At 38.9% G+C, this 20,341-nt stretch overlaps 1 protein-coding gene across 8 annotated transcripts in view; it reads right to left on the reverse strand.

Moving 5' to 3' along the window:
• ZFYVE26 (zinc finger FYVE-type containing 26) overlaps window positions 1-20,341 on the reverse strand; it is a 46,649-nt gene that overhangs the window by 8,505 nt on the left and 17,803 nt on the right. For 4 of the 8 annotated variants that reach the window (XM_058859020.1, XM_058859011.1, XM_058859050.1 and 1 more), the window contains 18 exons: window positions 20,065-20,229; window positions 18,945-19,172; window positions 17,458-17,563; window positions 15,976-16,712; window positions 15,233-15,429; window positions 14,261-14,365; window positions 13,566-13,688; window positions 12,882-13,058; window positions 11,501-11,747; window positions 10,309-10,407; window positions 8,519-8,676; window positions 7,404-7,573; window positions 6,062-6,090; window positions 3,883-4,004; window positions 3,575-3,795; window positions 2,778-2,925; window positions 1,522-1,731; window positions 484-699 (listed from right to left, as the gene is read on the reverse strand). In XM_058859020.1, the coding sequence (XP_058715003.1) occupies window positions 484-699; window positions 1,522-1,731; window positions 2,778-2,925; window positions 3,575-3,795; window positions 3,883-4,004; window positions 6,062-6,090; window positions 7,404-7,573; window positions 8,519-8,676; window positions 10,309-10,407; window positions 11,501-11,747; window positions 12,882-13,058; window positions 13,566-13,688; window positions 14,261-14,365; window positions 15,233-15,429; window positions 15,976-16,712; window positions 17,458-17,563; window positions 18,945-19,172; window positions 20,065-20,229 (3,458 nt within the window). Of the gene's footprint in view, window positions 1-483; window positions 700-1,521; window positions 1,732-2,777; window positions 2,926-3,574; window positions 3,796-3,882; window positions 4,005-6,061; window positions 6,091-7,403; window positions 7,574-8,518; window positions 8,677-10,308; window positions 10,408-11,500; window positions 11,748-12,881; window positions 13,059-13,565; window positions 13,689-14,260; window positions 14,366-15,232; window positions 15,430-15,975; window positions 16,713-17,457; window positions 17,564-18,944; window positions 19,173-20,064; window positions 20,230-20,341 lie in introns of those variants that run through there. The other 4 variants (XM_058859035.1, XM_058859029.1, XM_058859034.1 and 1 more) reach the window with 4 other exon arrangements.

Consider the following 20,341-nt stretch of genomic DNA (forward strand, 5'->3'; position numbering starts at 1 on the left):
CCCTAAAGGGAGAGCTGGAAACCACACTTTGGGTTCCCTAGACTTCTGTCCTCTGTATTTCCTTATATTCCTAATGGTTACAGAATTGCAAACATAGGTGATCTGATTCAACAAGCAATACCATGAGATAGAGGCACAGGGATAGAGAGTAGTGTCTAATGTTATCTGAATGCTGGAATTAAAAATTATCCTTCTCTCTTCTGAACTCTAGGACAATAGTCCCATGTTTTCAACTGTAGAAAGAAAGATGAAGTGCCATTGATGCAGGACCTCTATAAAAAATCTGCATATTCTCTTTCCTAGATGTGTAAAGGTCAATGTTGTTCTTCTGTCCCACTGAATTCCTGTCAGTCACTGGATAGTCTGTGTAACAGCATTTCAAGACCTCAGCAAACTCCTGTGCAGAAAACCACCCAAACACTGCATGATGCTCATTGCTGGTTTTCAAATTTCAGTTTCAGGGATGAAAATTGTATGACTCACCTTATTTAACAAGTGAAGCAGTGCTTCTCTCATACAGTCATGTCTCATGTAAAAGCTTATTATTGCCAGATTAGTGCCATAACTATGTAAATAGAACAAGCACTCCTGATAATAGCTGTTGTGTTGAATCTTCCCCTCACACATCACCTCCAGAGACAGACTTCTTGTTCTCAGTGTTGCTTCAAGTTCCCTCAATGTGGCAAAGTAATCATCATCCTGCCATTAACACAGAGAACCAATGATAGGTGATCAGCAAGAGAAAACCTTCTTTTCAGATAGGTCTTGTCACTCAGTCCTGAAGCATTTCTGTTACTGTTGTTTTTAAAATAGGTATTGCTTCAGAGGAGTGAGAATCCAGCAATGCTTTTTATAAACACTAGACTGGAACCCTGCTATCAACAGATGTGCTGAATGTTGCTGTACCCAGCATAGCCGTTTCCAGGGACAGACAGAAGGCTTTAAAAAAAATTCCAGTGTCAACAGCTACTTCAACAACTCGGTTCAAAGAGGCTGTTTTATTGTCCTAAAATATGTACTTGGTCTCTCATCATCATGATTCTGCAGTTATTTAGTAAAAAAGGTAAGTTTTTGGTACCTAAACAGAATTCCAAACCATTTAATAATGTTTTTTGATTAGAGGAGTGGGAAAGCATTTGAAAGGCTTTGAACTTCTGTAAAGTTAACAGAGTTTTAGTCGAAAAATTGACTCACTGCAGCATCATAAAATACTGCTGGGATTTGGTTTAGCTTCCTTAGACTGAAGTAATAATACATTATCCAGTACAGCCTCTTCTTCCACAAAGTATATCCCAAATTTCTATAAAATCCTATGATCTGGTTCTCAGGTACCACTTCAAAGTGATGAAATAGATAAAAATTTTCCAACAATATTCAGTTTGCAATACACAATCACGACAAAGAAGGAAAATAAACACTCTAACACCTGCTAATGTAACATGGATTGCTGTAAGATGTGTACTAAACCATCAGTACTTGGCTTTGCCATAGACCCTCAGAGCAGATAGAGAAGATTCTTACTGTGATGAGTACTGGCTTCACTGTGGACTCCAGGTACTGGATCACATCCTGGACCAGCCTTGAACCATGGTTCAGCTGGTTTAGATCCATGGGTGGCTTTAAACATCGGTTAAACTTCTCTCTTGCAGAAGTTAAATTTCCAGCTTTAAGGCAAGCCATGCCCCAGGCATGCCATGCTCCACCTGGATCCAATCCAGATTTTGTAGAAACCTAAATTCAAAATAATTTGTTATTATTACAACACAGTCCCAGTACAGCAAATAGGAAAAATGGCTTATCACACAGTCTGAGATTTGGACCTTTCCCATCCTAGAGCACATTTCCCATTAAAAACAAACAACTAAAAACGATATGAAACACCTGTGCTGATTATTTCCATATTACTGGCACAAAAGGCCAACTACCAAAATGCCCACGATCAGAAAATGTGGAAGTATTTTTTATTTTACAAGTTTAAACTACTGTTTATCTGGGAAATTTCAGTTCATGAGTTCTAAATCAGAAAAGCAGATGATTTTTACAGAGCAGAATTCATCAGATTTGTGGTTTTGAAAAAGGCAACAGAAGAGGCTTCATGAACTGCCAAGGTATTTCTTATTTCACACAACTTTGCTGATAAAATTTATTCCTGATTTTCTTTAGTAGGCCTAAAGCTCTTTTAGCTGCTTTTAAACAAGAACTATTTCTATTCAAATAGGTCATCTATTCTTGCTGTTTATTACTGCTTAACAAATCTTAATACTATTTGTAGTATCATAATCCTGTATTTAACAAAGTGCAATGCCATAAAAGAGAAGCTTACAAAATCCTGGGAGCAGGATTAGATAATGATAAACCACATCAGATGAGCTCTTTGCCAACATTGCTGATTTCCAAATAAATGGTTGGGAAAGATGCCTTATCAATGTCTGCTGTCAGATTACAGAAAAATAAATTCTAACATTTAAGCATCAGATAAAGTCCTGCCACAAAGGGTATCTCACCCTTTCTACTGGCTGCAAGATTCCTCCATTTAATGACTTCCTTGCAGTTAGTCTATTTTATCCTTCCCTTCTGCAGCCTGCTCCACAGCAGGACTTTCAGAAATTTTTTCCTGTGTTCAGAAGATTATTTCTTCCATGTTTAGAATTTTAATCTCAGTTTGTAACTGTTCCAGTATTGTGCATTTCACACATCACATCCATCTGAATTCAGGAAGGAGGGAAAAAAAAGCCACTAGAGAAGATTTAACACTGACATCCCTCCACCAGCATTACCTCTATGGCTAGTTGATAGTACTCTGCTTCCAAAAGCTGATTTCTCAATCTTGTTACTGCTGCTGGGAGAAGGATCTGATCCAAAGATGGCACTGGACGGTAGGCAGCAGCAACTAAAATATTCAACACATCCACTTTGCTGATGTAGCTAGAGGTCAAACAAATACATACACTTTCACTGTATGTATATGTATTACACTGTAATGTATGTTACCGTACATTAAAGAACTTTATGTCAAAGACAACTCTTAGAACAGTGGTTTCTAATCACCAGTACACCAGGTTTCTCTATGCATCATACTATCCCTGTCAGAGTATTTGTTATTGTTTGGGGTTTCTTTGCCATGTTCAGTGTAACACGCTAACTGAAGACACCAGCTATATCTTACCAAATCAAAACAGTACATATGAAATTTATATATCACACCTGCCACCTTGAGCTCTGTAGGACAAAATGTGAAGTGTAAAACATGAATTCTCAGGAAGTGCAGGTTTTAAAATCCTGTATTAAAATACAGACTGAGAGCAGATATACAATATCAGAAGTAAAATATGTACCCATCTTTGTGAATAATTTCTTCCTAGTCAGAGAACTCTCTCAGTAATTGTTAAGTAGTCATATTACTTGAACTTCTCCTATTTGAACTCGCACATTATTCCTGCATTATGAACTTCTCATTTAAACTGGTCCCACAGTACAAACACAAATCAACTCTTCCACCTCCACTCCTCAATGAAAAAACATCATGCTCTTGACAGTACCACAATACATCCTAGTGAATATCTCATTAAATCACCTGTCACAGAGAGCTAGGTCCTGGCTCCTTCCAGCTTTTACAAACATCATTTTAGCACTGAAGAGCAATTGTTTCATGATGTCCATGAGGAGTCCAGCATCCACCTCAGGATTAGTGAGCCCTTGGGACAACTTGCAGCAGTGCTCTATCAGTTGATGGCCACACACTATGCTGTCACTGTGCAGGCTGAGGATGGCAATACACAAGGAAGAGCTGGGAGCCTGGCAATTTGAGGAAAGACAGACAAATATAGGTATTGAGGTAGCTCTCCAGTGAACTGCTTATATTAGACTCTCTCCTGACCTCACCTGTTCATAATAAAATTCGCTGCGTACAATTTCATTCTCCTCTTCATTCAGGGAAAAAATCCATTCAAGATCAGTTGCCTTGGGTATTCGTACCACTGTGGAATATTCATTATTAGCAGTTTCTACAGCAAAAATGAAAACACCAGGTAAAATCATTGCACAAGAACCAACAAACCCAGCTAAGGACACATAATGCAGAACATTCCTACCTCTCAAAAAATAGTTATCTATAATCCTCTCATTGTGCCATTTCCTGCCAGCATCACATGTCCAGCACAGATCACGGAAACATTTCCTTCCCTCAGCCTGACAAATTGTACCTAAACTTATTGTTACTGTTACCAAAAACTGGTTCCAGTAATGTATTTTCAAATTATTTTTTAACTTGTATGCTACTGGGCATCAAGAACCGCAGCCTTCCCTCTTTAGCCTTCCCTCTTTAGCCTTCCCTCAGACAATTTATTAAATATTTCTGAGCAGGAAGGAACTGGAAATGTGAGAGCTGTGGGTTTCAGCTCAAAGGAGAAAATAAAAGAACAGTTTTGAAAAAAAGGGTAAATTGACTTAACCACCTCTATGTTCCTTTTTTTTTTTTTTTAATTTTCTCTTTGATCATAGCGTCCATAAACCAAAAGATTTTAAGATGACCTAACTCCTAATGTTAAATTTTCTTATAAAGTAGTGCTACAGAAAACCGGAGTTCAGATCAAATGACTCAAGAAATACAATTTCTGTGAAAAGTAGTTTTCTGTCCTCCAGAATAAGGAAATACTTGTAACCCAGAATAGTTATAAATCAAATACTGTCTGTCATCTGAGTGTAGCTGAGAGCACACAAGCCCTCTGATACTCAAGTTTGTGATTGTGGTTCCAAAAAAACAATGGCTGACCTCACAATGCCAAGAAATGGAGAATAAGGACAATTTGCTACTCTTACCCCTGACCAGCTTCCTCTGAGAAAAAAAAATACTCAAAACATACTCATTTAGAGTTCACATCCCTTTTCAGATTGTTGAGTAACTCTAAAACTGTAGAATGAATTAAAAAAAACCCCAAAGCAGCCAAACCAAATCCCAACATCCCCCCTGCACTTTTCCAAGTTGAACTGGAAACTGAATTGGCAAAAATAAACCCAGCTAGAAAATATTTGATAAGCTTTCTTCACAGTCTCATCAGAAAAGTTAGAAAAGCAAAATAAAACTTTCCATCATAAATATGAATATTTTTCACATTGTTCTTATCTACTCTTATTGACTGGATCACACAGATGTAGTGATGTGCAGCAATGCTATACAAAAGCTACATTTCAGCTGTTTCAGTCTTGGAACAAAGGTAGCAGTAAAGCAAGCTTCCATCAACAGCAGAGGAAAAAATTCTCAAATAGCCCATCATACTTCAAAAAGGAACAAATAAGGAAAAATATTCTTATTTGCTTTGTTATTCCACAAACGCAAATTTTGCACCATGTTTCATGCTACTGATATGAGCACTTCATATAATTGTGTCTTGCTCTAACAGAATTTCACATCAGTGTAGGAAAATTTTGCAGAATCACCCAAAACACCAAAACCAGTAAATACCTCCTGAGGAAAAATAAAGAAAAATTCAATTAAATTTTGCTATTATTCCTGAAGCCTAAGATATTAGATTTGGAAACTGAGGCACCAAAATGCAATTACTATTTTCACACAATCGACACAGGAGATGGAACTCAGGACACAACCTGACCCATGAGAGGGGTCTCCTCCTGTGCTACCCTCAGGTAGCCAGGGGTATAAAACACCACAGCACATGGCAGTGGTACTCAGAAGTGTATTGTCATGGTTTATAAAAAGAGGATCCCTCAGCACTGCTCTGTAGTGAGCTAATTCCTACTCATACCACTACCTGCCACTGTTTCTAGAATGAAAAGTGGATTCTCCACCTCTTTTTCAGTTCCTTTCTGTAACACCCATTGAACACATTCAGTATCAGCTCAGATATCTCTCATAAGTCTCAACTTCCATTCACAGAAGTTTGAAATGCTCAATTTCAGCCTGCACATGCAAAAACCATCAATGATTATTTTGTAACTGAAGTTCTGATCACTCTTTAGTTGCAACTAGGTGTATCAGCTTCCAGTATCTAACTGCTAATCAGGCACTTTAAAAAAACAGGTTTAACATTACTTCATTCCTTACCTTCCACTTGGTCCTGATCTTCTTTTCTGCTGTAATAAAATTAGAGAAAGAACCATCATGCCTACTCCAGCATACTGGGAGAAACACGGTTTTAAGTCAGACATCAATATAGCTACCCTCTAACAATGTTCTGTAAAAATCCAACACCTACCCCTACATGTCCTTTTCAATACGCTGCCCTGCCCCTAATCCCTTCTGTTTGTTAATCTAAGATTCTGCCTCTGTGTTGTTGTATTTCAACTGCACTAAGTAATTGGCTCTTATGACCTGTAGGAACAGTGCTGTTGCACACATCATATAAAAGCAGACACTGAGAATATGAACTGCCCAGTATCAGGACATGTCAGAGCTAAAATGAAGTCTTTGGCAGACAAGTCTCTGTTCTTAAGATTTAGTTGGATTTAATATACAAACAGGGCAAGTATAAAAAACCCCAGACAATTAATTAAAACCTGGCAGGTGGCATTCAAGCACAGCATTGAGCACAGCTGGCCTCATCTGGCAATGTAAGCAACCATTCGGATACAAACTGTTCAGCTACAAGTGGCTGCTTGTTTTTTCACAGGTTCCCCCCTCAGATCTGCACAGAATTGCTCTTTTCCTAGGAAGCCTGCTGGTACTGCCATAGTGGATACTGCTGTCTGCAGGCTCGATAGGAAAAGGGGAAATGCATCTGAAAGCATGTCTGGAAAGGGTAAATCTTACTCTCTGTGACCCTGTCAAGCCTGCTCAAGGTCGCAGAGAGTAAAATTCTTTCCAGCTGCACTTTTCACTAGCTGGCCTGTGTACACACTATGAATTTCAGTCCAATTCTCAACTGAAAGCAACCACATCATAAAAATCTGTCATCACAACTGTCCCTTTTATTAAAGGCAGTTTCAAAGCCTATCTAATCAGAAACTTGCTTTTTAATTCCCAAGGGTTCAGGGAGACATAACCAAGGAATTACAGATAACTGAAACACTGGTATGTTCAGCAGAGCTGGTCAACATGCAGTGTTAATCCAGGAGCTGAATATACTGCAAAGAACTTGGTCACATTGTAGCAATTTGTGCTGTTTTGCATCAAAGCATTCAATTCTTAGGTTAGTGATAAATTGATGCTTTAAGAATTTTTGATACTTAAAGAATTTGTTGCCTGCACCTCCAATGTTCTTTCCAATGTGAAAAGTAAAATGAGGCAAAGGAACATTCCTACACCTACTAAACCTGAAAATCCCAACAGCTGGAGGCCAAACAGCTGATGTTACATTATCCAGATAAAACCAAATGCTTGTGTCTCTCTCTCGTTCCATTCATGCACTCTGCTGAAAATTGAAGAGAGCTAGGACAGAAGGACTTACGTGCTTGTGTCCTGCACCAAGCCAGGCACGTTTTCTCTGTTATAGTAGCTATAGCATTGATCACACACACGGGACAGATTTTCTCTGCAAGGTTCTATTTCCATTTTCTTGGTGGAGCAAGAGCTGCACACCAGTCTGCCACAGCGCCTGCAGTGATGCCGCCTGTTAAACTAAGCAAAAGAGGTCATGGATGAGCCACAAAGAGAATTTACTGAAGTCTCCTCTCCTGTGTCTCTCTCCACTCGTGAGTAAACTTATTTCATTTGGAGAGAGGTAAGCCCATGCAGGATAAGGCTTTTCAGAATTACACAGTGATTGATTCTCCCCGTTAAAATTCCTTTTTAAGAAAGCATAGCAAAGGGAAAAAAAAAATCAAACCCTAAAGCCAGAGGTCAGTATTTAAAATATGTTTGCAGCAGACTTGGGAAAGCTAATTGGGAAAGCTTGGGAAATTGGGAAATTTAAATTACTTAAATTATCCCAGTTTTGACCACAAAGCTAATTAGATCATGTCCTGGAAAAGTTAAAAGCTCTAGACTGTTTTTCTGATATCATTGTAAAAATTTCCGAATTCAAAAACAACAGGTACTTTTAGGAAAACAGTAGAAAATAACAGACTGCCAGCACACCTGCAAAATCAAACATTAATGTTCTCCCTTAGAGCACCAAGGCCGTTGCTCAAGTACTCTGTGAAACAGTAGTTTTTAGAAAACCAGCAGCAAAGATTTAATCTTCTATACTTGTAATCTGAATCATACAGTGATCAAGTTATTTCTTGACAGCAGAGTCAACTAGAAAACCTTTTGGAATATTAATACTGCTGTTGTTACACATTTTTGAGATCCCATAGTTGTCTTCTCTCTAATGGGAAGACATCCTCTTTAGGCTCTATCACTTCACAGACCTCTGCAAAGAGCTAACTGTTGCCAGTCTCGTCGCCACTCTAAATAGAAACCAATGGTTAAATACCAAAGGACCAGCAATTTTATTGAGCCCATGGCAATGCAGACAAACCTGCTAAAGTAGTTTGGGTCTTTCAGGAAACAGACTATGAGGAAGTGCTCATATTAAGGTCACAGTTCTAGGAATGTCTGTACTTCGGTTTTGCTCCTTACCATAGTGAAGCGTTCAGTTTTGCAAACCATACATATCGTTTCAGTGTCATCAGGTATCCATTGCTGCTTTGGTGGTGGCTTCTCGGGAGGCACAAATTCTTGAGGAAACAAGTTCTGCTGCAAGCTTCTCTCTCTGGGACTTGCAGATATGGTTACACCTGAAAATGAGCCAGGCCAAGAAAAACATGGAATGGGATTTAAGCTGTTTAATAGAGGCTCAAGTACCAGAAAACACCATGAGTCAATGAGGCTATAAGATCTTTCTGTCTCACAAGATGACTACTACCATTATCTTTCCGCTAGGCATGGCAGAATAACACTGTATAAGGAATATATATGCTTTAAACTAAGATTGTAAGATTGTAAACTTATAGTACCTCAAGGCTGACAGGCAAGAAAAAGCAGTTAGTAAGATACCTTTACTGCAACAATTAGAGGTATAAGACAACATGTCAAAGTCTGTTCTTGTATCACAAGCAGAGACTTGGAGGAGGAAAAAAAAAAATACCATAGCCGTTGGATACCAAAACACAATACAGAATGAAATAGAATCTGAAGTATGCACAATGTTGACACTCCCAGAGACTGGGAGTTTTCTTTGTTATCTCAGGAGAGATATGGTGTGGCTAACAACAGCCTAGCTCTACCTATTCTGGTCACCTTTACAATCTACTGTGAGGAAATCAGCTCACAGAGGCAGGAGTTTAAGTGTGGCCCTTGGGATCTTCAACCCCAGCAATGAAATACTTATTGAATGAAGTCTACAGTATTAGATAGGCTTTTAGTTTATATGACGAGAATCAGTTACTCAACAGGTTAATTAAAAAGTTCAAGATGTCACTGCAGCCCTTCAAGCCACCTTCTGTGTACATGCATATTAAACTAAAGAAGAACAAAAATCTCCATTTCACTAAAGCTAACTCATTTTCATTTAAGTAGATACCAGATTCCAAACATGGTCCATTAAAGGACCACGCATTCAAGTTTTTTTAACAGGATAGACATATTAGGCTGACCATTATAAGAAAAAACTGAAGAGCTACACAGCCCAATCCAAAACACTGCTGTCACTTCATGAAAGCAAGAAGAGTCTTCAGGATACAGACTCAGGAAATAATTCAGACACCCTACACTGTAGATCAGGATATCATTCTGCAGTTCTGGTTCAGACCCATCACTTGCTAAGAATCATCATCCTTGGAGGTCTGAGGATATTCTGTTAGTCTTTCCCTGAGAGCACACACAGACTGCATCTCTTGCACGAGTTGCTGAACAAATTCTGCAGGAGAGTCTCTGGTTATTTCTTAGCTTCAAATATTCTCCAGTTGTTCTGGCTTAAATTACTTAGTTTCCATTTTTTTCTGTCTGAGGACTGTGAGTGGAGTCTCTCAGACAATACAAGGTGTGCTATTTTCCTCAGGAATCAGAGGGAAAAAAAAATCAAGGACCACAGAATGGCATACCAGTGAATGATGGGAGAAAACGGCTGGGAGGGGCTGATCTCCACTGGAGAATGGGTTGGGCACTGGTAAGCAGGTATGGGCATTTGTTTTTCTTGGGTTTTGTTCTTCTTTTCTGTTTTTCTTATCTCCCTTTTCATCATGATCATCCTTATTGCTATATTTTACTTGATTTCAGTTATTAAACTGTCCTTACCTCAACCCACAGGTTTTACCCTTTTCAAAATCTCCTTTACATCCCACCTGTGAAGGGGCTGGGGGGGAAATGATCAAGCAGCTGTGGTTGCTGCTGAGGTTAAATCCCAACAGGCACCAAGGTCTTAACCTTACCAGTAAAGCTGACAGGAGATAGTTCTGATGATCCTGGTTTAGACAATGCTTCACACTCCAACGCCTGATTGAGACTCTCTTGAATACGTATCAGAGAATCTAGGACAAAGGGAAGAAAGGGGGAAAAACAATCAGAGGACAATACTGATCAATTCATCTATCTGTTCTCAAGAAGATTAGAGGAATCCATTCACAGGACTATGTAAATTCAGCACGATCCAGGACTACCTATGGAATTACATATTACTGTCTGCATGCAAATTAGTCCACAGCAAGTAATGCAAAACTATAAAATTCAATTACCTAAAAAACAAAGAAAGGGATCCTTATCAAAGCAAGGGAGTAATGATCACTATAGGAACAATACAGCAGAGATGTGAAAACAATTGGTTAATACAAGATGCCCATGGCAAATATTAAATGATTCACATTGCAGTAGAAGGAACACATAGATTAGCAAAATTATGGATCATCTGGCAGGAAGAGATAGATAAGTCTGATGTTTTTATGTAGCAAGAGCTGTGTCTAAATCACAAAATGAAGTCAAGACCTGGAAACCGGCATAATGAAAATTGGTACCACATCAGCAGGTACAAATAGAGATAGATACAGAACCATATCTTTTTAATACAGTGACACAGGAGCATTGGAATGGATCTGCAGCACCCTCTGCTGTTCCAGTTCTAAAATCTTAAAAGAAGCCAAGTGCACGAGACTCAAAGACAACATGAATGAGAAGGGATTGGCAAGCCAGAAAGCAGAACCATAACAAGACTGTTAAACAGAACTACGAGTCTAGAAGCTTTCTATATGAAAAAGCAATAGGACTCTGGTAGGAGGGGATACTACAGAAGACTAAATCCCATTCTACTTGAGGGAAGATGTAGCTGGCTGTGGGCTTTAGAAGTGCTGAAGTTGTCAGTGACTGAGTAAAATAAAACTGATCAATATCATACAAGAAAAGAAACCTCAATAAGGAACAACAGAGAAAAAAGTCTGAGAAACTTTTGGAGCAGTTGGTCCTTGAAAACCTCTATTTACAAGAAAGGTAAAGACTTTAAGGACACATACTGGGCTGGAGGGAGACTGAAGGCACACACATCTAAAAAAAGTTATGCCACGATTGCTGAAATTATTCTGGGAGGATTTTGGTCCTTCTTTCCCAAACAAAATCCAGCATTCTGATAGTTACCTGATCTCTTTTCTTTTAATGTGAAAGGGAAGTTGAGAGCTTTTTCTGCATACTTGGAAAGCAAATTGTCAATGTCTCCTACATTAAAACCAATTTCCTGCCCAGCTAAAAGCTGGTGCAGTGTCTGCACAGCTTCAGCTACCCAGTCCACCTTCATATTCATGAGGAGCTGTTCCAACATAAGCAGTGGCCTTGAGGAGAGGTGGAAGTAGTTAACACGGGAGAGCTCAGGCAGAGTCAGCAGCACCTGAGACACACAAAAAAAAAGTATCATAGAATTACACACCTTTAAGTCTTTGTTTCTGTGAGATTAAAGACAAGAAACTAGAGCAGAGAATGGAATGACAGGCGGAGGTCAAAAAAAGGAGGTGGGACTTCTCAGGCCAATTCCTACTTCTGTTACAAACTTACTGAGAGGATTTGCAGAATCACTTAGCTTCCGCTCTCCATTCTATAAAATACTGCCTCATTTCAGAGACTATGGAAGAGTGAAAAAACCTTTTGTGACCCTGTGACAAGTATGTTGTAGCACAGTACAGCACATTCTCTTACTAAAATAAACTTATAAAAAGCATATAAGCCCAATGCTTATCCTCCTATCATTTGAGGAACTGTTAAGAGGCAAAATAAGAGCAATTCTCCTCTAGATTAATACAGATTCTTTTCAAATTAAGTCATATCTTCAGAAGGAACAAGTAAGGAAACAGACAGCCCAGCAAAATACTGTTGTGGCACACACTGGAGCAAGCTGCTGTTTACAGTCCTACACCAGAACAGACATTAACAAAAACGCTGCATTTTGTTTACATGTAATGCATTCAGCTAAGGTAATCTGCTGATTAATGCATTTATTCCCAGGCTGAGCACAGAATCTGTGTGACTTCTGTAAAGGCAGTGGCCATCCAGAAAGGGGAGTGATACTCTCCACCTCTGGAAGGCACTTGGGAGAAACGTGAAGTCAAAAAACCACCATAAGGGTGGGCATATGTATGGCACCTGGTGTTACTGATACAGAGAGTAAGCTGAGGATACTTTCTTCTTCACTTGGGACAAAGACATCAACTGTTCTGATAAACTCCACAATTTCATTTTATTCCACCCTATCCTCTTTCAGCCTGTGTGCTCCTCCACTCCCCACAGTTCATACGCAAGACTGCTTTGCTCATAATATGGAACTGCAAAAGTGGAGAAAGAAAAGAGAAGCTTTAAGTCATCTCTAACTTCCCTTTGAATCTTGAGACTCCAGACCTTAGACTCGATGTGGTAAGAATGCTCTGGTAAAACCTGCAGGCTTTTTATATTATGGAAATATTATGCATTACAAAATTACTTATACAGTTATTTATTGCTGTTAATCCCTCAAGGCAGGGGTTTTACTGACCTTTGATCCTATATAGAGTGCCTGGATTTCATTCCGGCGTGCTGTTGTCAGACTGGCATAGAAGTGAGCTGTGAGGTAATCGGCCAAGAAGTGAGAGGCTGCCAAGCTCGGATGCTGGTCAAGAGACTGTTCACTGATGGCAAGACAAACACCAGGGTCTTCGATTCTTTGTAAAAGCTACAAAACCAAATAAAACACACAAAACCCTACAACACTCCTGGAAGGTAGCCTTCTGTCCATGACCGTTTATTACCCTACAATGTTTCAGAAAGCAAAGTAATTCACTCTCGAAGTGATAGTTCCATCATTATTAAAACCAAAAATGTTCACACCACTAATTTGGGCACTGAAGCACAGCTGACCAATTTATGTTATTAGTTTCGCTTCTGATTCTTCTGCTTAAGCAGCACTGGCATGTTTCATTATGGTTTTTCAAATGAAAGGAGCCTTGTATTTCCATGTAAGTGACATTTATACCATTAGGTCCAAGAACTAAATTGCCAAGCTGGATTTTTACTTAGGCAGAACAGGAGAGAGCTAGGAATCTAAAAGCTTATCTAAGCAAGTAACATCTCTTAAGGGTGGAACCAAAAAGCCCATGAAAACACACAGAGTGAAGGCAGGGAAAACAGCTGTCAACTTATTTGATCTGTGCATATGAGGCTGAGAGTGTCTTGCTATTACCTGCAGTGCCTTTTCCATGTCTCCCATCTCCAGTAAGTGGAGAAGGTGCTCACGGTGAAGATTGATCAAGTCTTCTCTTGGTACAGGATACAAGTGTCCCCACTCCTCACACAATTCATAATCCTAAAGAATTAAGGAAAAAAAAAAGTAAAACCAAAAGGACAAACTCTACCTTCCCTCATACAGTTGTTTCTCCCAAAGTTCTGATCAAGAGATTCTGTAGCTTAGACTCCTCTCCCAGATAAAAAAAAATAATTACATTGATAAGGGAAGATGATGGCCAATTTTTTCAGTCACAGCCTGCATTTAAAATACCTTGTTCACCTTACAGTAAATAAGTTAGCTTTTCAGAAAGACATTTAAAGACAAACAGATTTACAATATTAGCATTTACCTAATAATCAAATTTGTATTATGACCAAAGTTATACTATTCTAAAATCTTCAAAATTTTAAAAGAAAAGAACAGGTTATATATCAGAGTTTTAACAAAAACTTAAGCATTAGTAACTACATGTAAATCTTGATATTCAGCACAGACCTGTATTTGTTTTTGTAGCACAGAGCTGAGTAAATGAATCCTTCCTCCCCACTGAATATTATTTTAACATAATATTCCAATGAATTTATTTACTCAAAGTTTTATGTATTCTAATTCAACAAAATTCACATAATGATGTGTGATTCACATAATACCTTTGCTTTAAGAATGATACTCATCACAGCCTGGGGGTCATCAGTGCAGGCTTTTTTCAGATCCTGCCAGTCATTCCACAATGGTTCATTTTGCACATTCAAAATCTGAAAAAGTTAATATAGAGTAGCGCAAATTCTAGAATTTTAATTTATGGCAATCAATAGCCTAAGAAAACAGGTAAGCTGATCACATCAAGAGCTGCTTCACAGAACGAAAAACTCAAAAAGAAGACCCATGTTTATCTCTAGCCCTCTTCAGGGATGATGTAATGCCCTTGCACTCCAAAAAAACCTCCACAGTTTTCACAGATGTGAGTCCTTAAAAAACATTTATAAGGGAAGGTTTTTGAAAGATTAGATGGCAATAATTATGAATGTAAAAGTGCATGTTTACTGCAGACATTGCTGGCACAAACAGAGAGACAACTCAGCTGCCAGTTAGCAGAACTCCCACCAGACAGAACTTAGCAGGGACAGCTCCTTATTTTTCTGTTTGGCTTTTCAGTCTGTGCTGACCTCCAGGCCAGCCTGTCTGACTTAACCTGGGTATCTGCACTATACTGCAGTTAAAACTGACTGCAATACAAACTGACTCCTTGGACCACTAGTCTTGTAAATTACCTGCATTTCTCAAAATTGTAAAATGATTAACTGCCATGGAAAGCTTCCAGAGCCACTAGAATTTGTATAGAATGGAAAATACTTCGCAAAACAATCAGATTCACACAAATATTTATATCTAAATGTGTTTGCAGACCTGAATGCTAATAGGCGGGTGGTAAAGTTATGAAGGACAGAAGCTGAGTGTTAATTGGCTGCTATAGTACTTCACATGAACTGTTTTAGATAACAGACTTGAAAAGCTCGCATGATCAAAAAAGAACCAAGGGCTAAATCTTTTCAGAGGGCAAACAATATTTGCTTCCTTCTGCCTATTTCATCTGTCTGGTTACTTGAAGAATGACTTTGTACCTTTTGATAAACCAGAAGTTCTTTCCTCCTGCTCTGCAGATTGGCTTTTAGTTCATGAGGTATGCCCAGATCAGAAACGCAATAAGCTAGAATTTCCAAACAGGCATCAAGGGGCCACTTGTCCAGACAGCGCAGGGCCAGTCTACTTCTCAACACTGCATTTTTTACTGGGAACAAGTATTGCCAACCATCCTTATCTGTGGAGGAAACAGAACACTAATTTGAAATTCAGTTTCCACAATTCAGAAAACAAAAAAAAAATCCTTATCCTTGCTGTATCACATCAACAAAAGAAACACTGTCAGGGCTGAAAAATCTTTGTAAGAGTCATCCCAAGCATCAAATTTTTGGGAAACATCCAAAGTTAGCATGAGATACTATTCAGACTCCAAAAAGCACCTTTCACAGATCACATCATCCATGCAGGCCAATGACACTGCTTTAAGAGATGTCTCATTAACAGTACAATGATTACTGTGCCCTAGTGTATTCAGCTCCTCACATAAAAATAACACCACAGATGCATTCCAGTCCTCTTGTACTGAATCGATCTTGATTTGCACATTTGTGAAACAGAAACAACACCATCAGAGAAAGCAAATTCAGGATGAAGAAAATTATCTATTTCCATCTCTGGATTTGCCCAATGACCACTACTTTAGTTTCTATGTCGTGACCCAGGCTACATTCTTTATTTAAAAAAAAAAAAAAAAGGAAAAAAAGCCTGACTTAATCTTTCTTACCTTCAGCAGCCGCACAACTCAGCACAGCATCCTTTACACTGACCACTTCCTCCACATCCTGACTGTACAGATCCAAGACCTTCAGAGCTCTGTCCCAATCCTTTGCCGCAAGAGCTTGTTCAAAGACACCCATTAAAACTTTAACAGCTGTGGTGGAATGTAATCCTAGGAGAACCAGAGACATGTATGCCTTGCCAGACAAGACAGTAGCCAAACTGCTACCTTCCTCTTGATTCCGAAGCGGGTCAAACATAGCAAGAAGAAATCGTTCCAATATTGGGAACTCCTTCAACAACGCCTCACACTCCCTGGAAATCTGTTCCAAGCTTAAGGGCACCTCCCGTTTGCCCCGAAATTCCATCCAAGACAAACCCGATTTGTGAATTTTCTGTATATTAGATGCACTTAGACACGCCACTGTAGCCATTAGCTTTGACTGAGACTTCAGGAAGTCCAAGGAGGAGGCAGTGAGTGTGTGCTGGCTCAAGTCATTCAGAAAGGATGAGGCTTGAGTGGAGATATCCTCAGAGGTCACTGAAGAATTGTGAATAGGTATTTCAACATCTGGCAGGCAGTGGTAGGCACACTGGTGTGTCAAGTTGCTGATGTTTGTCAGAAGAGACTTTGCCTGGCTGTTTTGCCTTGCACTGCACAAGGACAGTGGTTCACAGCAAGAGTTAACAATGACTTCCTGCACATTCAGGTTCAACTCTTCTTTAGCCAAGAGAGAAGAAAGCCTGTAGGATTGACAACAGAACCAGCTTTCCCAGCACATATAAAAGGTACTTTATAATTACATATTTTCATACATCTTCCAAATGCTTTGAGAACACAAGCCCCCTAATATTCTTCACAGGTACATGCACAAGAAGATTACATATACTTATTTTAACTCAGAGCTTATGCTGCCATTCCTTTACAGAAAGGGTACTTACTCCTCAAACATTGACTTTTACCTAAATGCAAGCTACTAAAATAGTTCCACCATTAGCGCTCATCTTTTTAAAAGCTACCTCATCAAATCAGTTTCCATGCCAAACTAATTTAGTAGTTGCAATGAAAGGAGTCTAGATTATCCAGTTTACCTGCTGACAAGGGCAACAGTCATGCCCAGTATTCTTAGTAAGACCTACTGGCCTACTTTATCGTATTACATTGACAAGCTGCAAGTGTGCTCCTCTGAACTGTCACACAGTTAAAAAAAAAAAAATCCACATAATTTCACTCTCACTTCACAACAGATAGTAGTTGTTAGAAATATGGAGCCACTATTCTCCCAATCAAACATCTTCAGGTTGATGGAGAAGGCACTGACAAAGCTCCTCCCTGCACACCAATCCTTGCAGCATCAAGTGATCAGCTGGTGGGACACAGCAGGCTGTACCACCTGTGGTAAGTAGCCAAAGAACTTAATCATGGCTGAGGTAGAAGTCATCAATACCAAAATAACCTACAGGAGTACATAATCTGAAAAGCACTGACCTGTCAGGATGAACTTGTCTCTCAAAAATAAGCTGGGAAAGCAGCTGAGATGGACTCTGCTGTAACAGTATGAAAGGGTTTCCCACTTTCACTTCTGCAGATACATCTTAGAGAAAAAACACCAGAATATTTATTATAATACAAACACATTAGCTGAACACACTAGCCAACTTTTATTTTAGGAATATAAATTTTAAGGCCCTCAGTCTAATAAATTCACAGAGTTCTAAATTCACATTAGAATGATAAAATCCAGAGTAAATTTCAAGGCATTTGTGATTATGATATACCTCTCAATCTTGGCAACATTATGTTGGACATGTTACCAAAACAGGTCGAGACTCTTCAGCCTTTAAACAAGATCTAGGTTCAAAAAATTTAGAAACTCTACTTCAAACTTTCACCAAAATATGTATTTATGGTGAGAAGTAGAAAACATGCAGAATTATTTTCTGATGAGTCTCTGGATGTAGATTGATGAGTCCATGCTCTGTCAAAGTCAGTTAGTAAGGACAGAGGGAACTCACAGGTGTACAGGTACTTTTACGAAGGAGTGAAACCCCGGCCACTATTGCTGGAAAGCATTCGTATCCACTACTGAGCTATGCCAAGTAACTTTGGACACATTCTCCTAAGTTTACCTTTACTTTTTATTTTCCAATACACTTCCCCCAAACTCACCCATCCCTTGAGTATTTTTGTGCAATTTTTGGCTTTGTCAGTTAGCCAGTGAGGACTAAATCATGTCCATGCAGAAGTTATGGCTGGTATGGCAGTGACCTGAGCTGAACCAGCATGTCTGCAAAGAGGGCTTTGCCCTTTTTTTCTTATCCTCTTGGGAAGGTATTCCCTGAAATCAGTACTGTGGTATTTCACATTAGTGCAGCTCATTTAGTGTCAGCTTTAAAACACTGTTAAGCATTTTTATTCCTTGTACAGTGAATTGTTCTGCTCTTCTGACAGCTTTATGTGCTGATGGTACATTCCTTTTCATGGACCACCATCATTTGCTGATTCTATAAAAAAATTCTGCCTGGTTACCCCTGCATGGCCTTCTAGACACTTCTTCCTTATCCCTGTGGAGCAGCAAAGTGCTTGCTGCCTCTAAGGAAGCTGTAATTTACACAGTATGCTGATCCACTGGATGCAAAAATCAATCTTGCCTTACAGGGATAATGCTAAGAATTTCTGGATGTCAAGGGCTGTTTTGTCTCCGCTCTACGTGGAGTGCAACGCCTGGATCAGCAGTTAGCCCTTCTGTTCTCATTTTCCCACTAACATCAACTATTTTTATGTGAGCTATGGGTGGCCTAAGTGTTATGAAATAAAAGAAAAAGAAATGTAATGATCAGTTGAAATCAAAAGCACAGGTAGTAGATACATTTGGCAAGGAACCATTTTTGCACAGTTACTTTCCAGAATTAGGTCAGATTACACAGTCTGAGTATCTTCACCTAGGCTCAGACTTTGCAGCAGAAACCCCTTACCTAGCTCTGCATTCAAGCTTCGTAACACCACAGCAGCCAGTGTAGTGATGTAGTCAAGGAAGGCCTTCACAAAGTTTGTTTGCATGTTGTTCTCTGGCATGGTTCGGGTATGCTGGTCAAGAGTTCTCAGCAGGAGCTGTGTTTGGTTCCAAACCAGGTGCTTCTCCAGCTCCATTGGTTTGAGAGAGCCCTGCTCCACCAAGGTGCTAAGCAGGCTCCCTTTAGAGTCTGATTTAAGAGAACAGAGGTATGTCCAAGATTCAAGGATTAAATGTCAAAAAGAAAGGAGGCAGGTGGGAGAGAGAGAGAAATGCTTTAGCTTTATTTCCTCTCTGCAATTATTGCTCTCAGTATAAGCATTATAATTTAACTGAAAACAAGGGAAATTTTTACTATTAGCATTATAATTCAATAGAAAGCAACAGAAATTTTCACAGCAGAATAAAACTACAGTTCATCTAAACTGGTAACCACGGCTCTGACAAAGTTAGAACTATATTAAAGCAGACCTAAAATATATCTAGTTCTGTGCCATTAAAATTTATTTTAAAACACAGGTGCTGACCAATTCTTGAGCTCCAAAACATTCAGCTCGTAGAGCTCTCCTAAATTTTTGCTTATTAAATATTTTAAGAACACAAAAAGCCATTTAGAAATTTGGTGAATAGAAGAAGAGAAACACCAATGCTATATAAAGAAGAGAGCTGTAAGAAAAAACAGCTGTGGAAAAGATGAGATGTTTTATGACAGCCCTATGCAAATTGGAAGGTATTATGATATTGCAAAGGTTGTGGGAGTTTATCTCCACTTTGTTACAAAAAAAAAGAGAAGCAAGAGTAAGAATACACCTATTTATCTACAGGGTGCCACATTAAAATACACTTAAAAGAATTCTTTGCTAGGACTGCATAGAAATAGGACAAATAATGTCTCTGACAAGTTCAGAATTTTAGCTGTGAAAACAAATGTAAGAATTACAGACAAATTTTACCCTTTGCATTTATATTTTTTAAAATACATATTTATGCATATGTACTGGATTTATTGCTGTCTGGAAAGGCCAAAGAAAAAATTTAGATCGATATATCCATCAGTCTTTATGTTCACAAAAAAAACTCACCCACAGAACGTTCAACACAAGTCAGTGCCTCCAGGACGTGATCCAGGTTTTGTGATAAAACAATTTCATTAGTAATACTTTCTTCAGTCAAGGTAGGGTAGCAAGCTTGCAGAAGGTCTACAATACTGCATCGAAAATTACTCCCTATTTTCTCATCTGCAACCTCTACAAAGACAGAGAAAGAAACAGCAACTATAAACAAAGACACAAGTATTTTTGCATAGAAGAAGGCCCACAAAACGAGAAGTATATTATAATACAAAAATCAGAGCATTTC

Source organism: Poecile atricapillus, chromosome 1 (assembly GCF_030490865.1).
Source record: "Poecile atricapillus isolate bPoeAtr1 chromosome 1, bPoeAtr1.hap1, whole genome shotgun sequence".
NCBI lineage: Eukaryota > Metazoa > Chordata > Aves > Passeriformes > Paridae > Poecile > Poecile atricapillus.